Source organism: Mustela nigripes, chromosome 7 (genome assembly GCF_022355385.1).
Source record: "Mustela nigripes isolate SB6536 chromosome 7, MUSNIG.SB6536, whole genome shotgun sequence".
Taxonomy (NCBI): domain Eukaryota; kingdom Metazoa; phylum Chordata; class Mammalia; order Carnivora; family Mustelidae; genus Mustela; species Mustela nigripes.
Genome location: NC_081563.1, coordinates 21,839,863 through 21,846,196, shown reverse-complemented (window position 1 = coordinate 21,846,196; position 6,334 = coordinate 21,839,863). Strand labels below are relative to the sequence as shown.

The following is a 6,334-nucleotide window of genomic DNA, read 5'->3' as shown; positions in this document are numbered from 1 at the left end:
CAAATTCCTCCTTTTGTTCTCCAAGTAACTCTTGTTCACTCTATGGGCAGCACTGTTTGTCCCTTGCTTCCCAGAGAGGAGATTAATTTTAACGTGGGGGTGGGGAACAAGGGGCATCTGCATGACATTCCAACTCCCAATTTAGCTCATGTAAGGCGAGCCACAGCTGTCACTGAGTGAGTGACCCTGACTCACTCAGGAATGGGTGACTGCCTTACACAAGGGCAGGGGTGAGCTTCGCTGCTCATGGTGAAAGGTGGGTCTCCGAAGGTGTCCAGCTGTCAGGCTCAGAAGGCTCCTAGGGTCCCTGAGCCCCATAAGCATGGGCTCTTCTTCCAGGCAGAACCTACATTGGCCTGGATGGGGGTGCCTGACATGGCTCAGGGTGGCAGGAAAGACCTCACCAGACCCAGAGCGTAGTCAGTGCCTCCAAGGCTTAGCCAGTGACCCTCACCCTCTTCTGCTGAACCCTGGGATTCAGAACAGGGACACCAGAGATTAGTGGGAAAGGCTCTGGTCCAACACTTCTGGTCCATTTCTGTTCTTGCCCAGAACTTTCTTCTATCATCCTAGGAAAAGAAGCTAAGGACGCTAGAGCTGGCAGTTGCACCAGGGCCTGGAACGACCTCATGAGCATGCCTCTGAGAAAGTGTGGGAATTTGGTCCATGAACACATCACTGGAGCCACTCCAAAGACTTTAAATTTGTTAGGAAATCGAGAGAAGTTGAGCTGAGCAGAAAGGACCTGAGTGCCAGGAACCTATTTTGGGCACCAGGGGAACTGGTCTCCAGGGAAATTTTAGAGCACTGACAAAGTCGTAATCACAAGGCTCCAGGAGGCCTTTGTCTTCACTTCACGGTTGTCCTGGACCCCTGCTGGACCCCTCCTGAGCTCCTGGACGACTTCTCTCCAAGACAGGCTGGTGTCCGACGTGAGCACCGGCCCTCTGTCTTCTTCTCTTGTGGGCCTTTCCCTCTACCCCAGGCAGGATTTGCCTTTTTGGCGCCCAACAGATGCATGGGGTTGGACAAAAGCTCTTTTATTTATTGACATTCCTTAGCCCTTCCCCCAGTGGTGAGAGAGAAATGTGAGGAGTTACTTGGCTCTGCCCCTGGATGGATGGGAAGTAAACGGTGTGGAGAGGATAAAACAGGCAGCGTGAAGAGGCTCGAGAATGGGGAGAGGGTCTGTAGAAGTATTATCTTTTCCCTATCATATGTTTCACGCCCCTGTTTTCAGAAGAAAATATATGGTGATCAGCCTGCATAAGAGGTGGAGAAAAGGATGGAGGCAAGCAGGCACTGAGAGATGAACTTCAGTCAGCCCAGGACCCATGCTAAGGGGAGGCCGTGTTGGGGTGCAGTCTGGAGAGAAGCCAGAGGTGAGATAGCTACCCCTACCCCTCCAATGCATTCATACTTTGCCTGAGTTTACTCATGGTGGCACAGAATGAGGCTGACAATGTCAACTGTTTGGGCAGCAGAGAAAGGTGAGACCAGGCCCAGAAAAGCATGCTGGTGTAGGAAAGAGGCCAAGTTCTTGGTGCAGTGTTCCAGCAAAGGAGGGTTAAGTTAGCTGGTACAGCAGCTCTGGGATAGGATCTACTCTGCTCAGTTATCAGGATCTTGGTGGAGACAATGCAAGTGGCTCAGGGCCCTTACCAGTCGAAATTGGCCCAAATCTCAAGGCACAGGAAAAAGAATGCTCGGGAGAAGTCTGTCACCACGGTCTGAGACCTCATAAGGGTAGAGATGGGAGGGCTTCTGTCTAAAGAGATTAAAATTGGGACTGAAACTAAAAAGAAGAGGAGGTGGGTGACCCTGTATTGCCAGGGTCAATGATACCATCAAGGGCAGAGGGAGCATCCTCACTGGGATAGATGCCATCAAGGTTTCTGAAGTTGGGATTTTTATAAGAAGAGGGGCAAATCAGGGTCAATGTCAGGACACAGCTACTTGCTCCCCTCTTCAACATGTCCAGTGTGTTGGGCAGCAGAAGGCACCCTCGCTGGGTCAGCACCTGAGGGCAAAAGAGGTTGGCATCTTATTAAGCAGAAGGAATAATGACCCAGAATTTAAAGCAAGGCCCCTGCAGGTAAGGATATAAACACCTGAAATCCAAAGTCTAAGATACAAACTTTCTACTAATGATTCACTGGAAGTTAGTGTGTGTTCTTTTCTTATCCTTTGATTATTGCTGCATTTTAGCTTTCATATATACTCACTTCTCTTCGTCTCTTAGAAATCATCTGCATTATCATCTTGACCTCTTCTAAAGTTTCTTTTGTTTCCTATGATGGAATTTAAAAAACACATACACAAAAATTTAGTAACAATTTTATTCCAGTGGTGAGAAACCTGTTACCTTGCAGTTACATGTCAGTATCACTAGGTGGCACTATGGTGAACTTCAGTAAAGGCACACTTTTACTGCCTGGGGTGGGGATGATCAGACACTTAGTTTCCTTTAGAGTAAAGGCAGTAAACTTCATCCTCTATCTTCAAGGTACTCTCCCACCCATTCTTTTTTTTTTTTTTTTTTTAGTATTTTATTTATTTCTTTGACAAAGAGAGAGAGAGAGAGAGATCGCAAGTAGACAGAGAGGCAGGCAGAAAGAGAGGGGGAAGCAGGCTCCCTGCTGAGCAGAGAGCCCGATGCGGGACTCGATCCCAGGACCCTGAGACCATAACCTGCGCCAAAGGCAGAGGCTTAACCCACTGAGCCACCCAGGCATACAACATCCCCCCACTCCTTAGCTTAACAGTCACGAGAGGCCGATATGACATTCCAACTGTCAGCTGGTGGCCTAAGTCCCTCAGAAACCAAGTGTATCCTCTTTTCTTTCTTCACGTTGCCTCAATACCGACCTGAGACTCCCATATTTAGGGTTCATAGTTTCACCCCCAACTATTTCATTCTTTCCTAACCACCTCTTACCTCAGGTCCTATCTATGGCTCTCACCTGCCCTCGGAGGCTGATTCTGGACATTCTGCTGGTATCTTCTGACAACCTCCTCAGATGGTGGCTTAAGTGTTCCACAGCAAAAGCAGCAGCAGCAGCAGCAACAGCAGCAGGTGAGCAGGGCACACAGGAGGACCAGTGTCTGAAAGGTAGGAAAGCATGGCCTCAACCCAGCATTTCTTCTGTAGTTCCATTACAGCTCCCCTCCCTCAACCCCCCTGGTACCCAGAAAATGAGACAACAGAAGCATCTGTCCTGGGAGAGAAGGATCAGCTCTCCAAGAAGAGGTAGGTCATCCCTCCTTCCTTCCATTTTTTTTTTTTTACAATTTTATTTTTTTATTTGAGAGAGAGCATAGAGGGAGAGGGAGAAGTAGACTCCCCACTGAACAGGGAGCCCGATGCAGGCCTCGATCTCAGGACCCTGGGATCAGGACCTGAGCCAAAGGCAGACATTCAACCAACTGAGCCACCCAGGCACCCCACGCCACCCCCACTTCCTTATTCTTAAAGGGCTAGGAAGAACTGTATACCTTGAACCAGCAACTATTCATCGTAAAATAGTATGTAACACCTTCTTCACCAAAGTGATCATATATGTATATTCCCAACGAGCCATGCCGGTCATAGATTTTCCGCTTCTTAGGGTCACTCAGTATGGAGTGGGCTGTGTTGATCTCTTTGAATATTTCTGCTGCTTGAGCATCCCCTGGATTCTTGTCTGGATGATACTTTAAGGCCAGTTTCCTGCCCAGGCAATACCCAAAAGGAGCGTGAGGAGAGGATGGTTGGAAAATGGCTGGGAGAGGAGGGCAGGATGAATGACAGGGATAGGTCTCTGGATGTGAAGAAGCAATGCATGCGTGCGAAGAATGGAGACAAGGAGCCCAAGTCTAAATTCCTTGCCAGGCCACAGTGAAAAGGGTGATGACTCCATCCCACCCAAAGTGAAGGCTTGAAGATTTAAAAACGGTCATAAATCAGGGTTTAAGTTGGGGGGGGGGGCAAATTTCAGGGTTTAATAAGAGGCCGGGTCTGAACCTGTAAGCCTTTTTGATGTCTTCAGGTGAGGCACCTTTCTTAAGCTCCAGCACGGCATAGAGGGTTGTCCCACTTTTGGACAGCTGGCGGGCTGCTTCATCCAAATGAGCCATGATCTGGGTCAGAAGAGAAGAAGCATTTGTGAGAACTTCCACAGGCCATGGAGAAGTGAACTTCCGGTGAGGAAACTCATCGCCTTCAGGCGCTAGGCAGGCAAAACTAGTACAAAGGGACAAGGACAAGACAACAGTGAGTGGGTTCTGTGACTAGCAAGAGAGTGCAGGTGACCAGAAATGACCAGAGAAAACATCTCCTCACATTTCCCATTGTCCTTCAGCTACCCAGCCCTCCAGACACCCACGTGGTGGAGAGGTGTAAGCAAGGGGAGATCTAAACCATGGGAAGAGGGTGATTTTGTCTGGAACTCCTGGTACCTTAGGCAAACAGCCCTGGGCCTGTCCAAGCCCACTGCTGGGATGTTAAGATCAGGGCAGCCTAGTCCTTGATCAGGCTGGGTCAGGATCCAGGGACATGCACAGTTCCCCCGGGCGAAACAGTTCAGACCAAACCCTGAGCTAAGAGAAGTCCGGTGTCCCGAAGCCAGGCCGGAGGGCCGAGCTCCAGGTAGGCCAGGGACGTTCTTCTCCCTAGCCTCCCCTCTCAAACCTCGGAGACCCGGCAGCGGGGAGAACATCAAGGGATGAAGACGGAAGCGAAAGGGGTAGCTGTGGGGGCCGACCGGCCAGAGACCAGGGAGCAGGACCCCAGACAGGAGGAGAGACCTTGCGAAGCAGTGGCCCGTGAGAGCCAAGGCTACATGCTCAGAAGGGAACACTCTGGTTCCCACATGCCCTCTGGCCTCTGGCTCCCTGTGGCTCCCTGCTCCACCTGGTGCTCTACCTCTCCTCATCTCAGAGGAGACGCTCTCCTCACCTGGGGAAGCCTCACACAATCTCCATCTGGGTGTGAAATTTCACACCGCCAGGGTCCAGTGGCCAACAGCGCTTGCGTGCTGCGCCAACACTCCCGGTCGCTTTTTGGCGCTGCCAAAAAAACCTGGGAGGTGAGGCTACGTGGGCCCTGGGATTTATTTCGCTCCTGAGCGTAGGGATCAGCCTTGCGCCAGCGGCCCATGCTACGCGCTACGCTACGTTGCCAGCTCTTCCGGTGGGCGTGGCCTAGGACCGGGTGCGGGTTGTCCCTTTTCCTGTGGGAGAGGATCACTAGCCTTCGTCACCGGCAAGGCTCATCCCCTCACCTAAGGAAGCATATTGGGCTTGCACGCCGGGGTTGTATGAGAGGTATGGCTCCTGCAAGCCTTTCTCCAGAGGTGTATTACCTTCCCTGTCTTCTGTTGCAGAGTTTAGGGGGTCTCCATTTTGTCCTTTCTTTCCCTTCCACCAGGAAACTACTACACATCCTTCAAGACCCATCTCGAATGTCCTGGGAATCCTTCTTTCTTTTCCGCATTTGTTCCCATCTTGCTCTGTCAGCGCATTTATCCTATTATATTGTAATCATGAGTTTGAGCCTTCCCTTAAATGATAGACGATATCTTGAATTTTCCAAAGTCTCTACTCTTCTTCAGAAACTTCATTTAAATACTATGATATCATAAGGATGTACCATAAGGTATTTATATAATCCAGATTGGATACTTAAGTTGTTTCTAGCCGTTTGATAGTGTAATAACCTTGTAACGAAAATTCCTATCTATAACTCTTCAAATAAATCTCTTCCCTACCCCCTTGAGGTGGATTCCTGGACGTGGAATTATTGGGTCAAAGAGAATGTTTTAGAGACTCCTGATCCATGTTGCTAACTTTCTTCCCAGAAAGATCCCCAAAGTGCCAATTTACATCCCTACCTGCCAGGCTCCAAAGCGCCAATCTCCACCTGGCCGCGCTTCCTGTGATCTCCTACAGGAGGCAGTGTTTGCACCACTTCTAATTTACCGCTTTGTAATGTTGGTTTTCTTTACAGAGGAGCACTCAATAGCTCCCATAGCATGTAATTTGAAAGAGCTTTAATGTTTCAGTAGTTTTTCTCTGCTACACCTCGTGTGGCTTTTATCACTCTCTTCCCTTTATTACAGTTGTTTGCGCACATTGGCATCGCCTTCTAGGTCTTAAGTGGCAAATCAATCTTCCATCCCAAGAGATGTGAGCCATCTGAGTAAACTAAGGAGTCCATGGGCAATAGGCACAATGACCAGGGAGTTAACCAACTTCTTTCTGTAGATCTGTGATCGCTGTGGGGGGGGGGGGGGGGGGGATGAAAAGCTTTGGCATCAACCTCCCAATTCGTAGGTGCTGGGTTGGAGGAGTTTAT

At 49.7% G+C, this 6,334-nt stretch overlaps 1 protein-coding gene across 1 annotated transcript; it reads right to left on the bottom strand.

The window, feature by feature from the left end:
* Positions 1 to 2,238: 2,238 nt before the first annotated feature.
* On the bottom strand, positions 2,239 to 4,116 carry DNAJC5G (DnaJ heat shock protein family (Hsp40) member C5 gamma). The gene is made up of 4 exons (XM_059407575.1): positions 4,004 to 4,116; positions 3,496 to 3,757; positions 2,964 to 3,105; positions 2,239 to 2,291 (listed from the first exon to the last, which is right to left on the bottom strand). The coding sequence occupies exons 1-4, from the start codon at positions 4,114 to 4,116 to the stop codon at positions 2,239 to 2,241; spliced, it is 570 nt and encodes a 189-aa protein (XP_059263558.1).
* Positions 4,117 to 6,334: the final 2,218 nt, after the last annotated feature.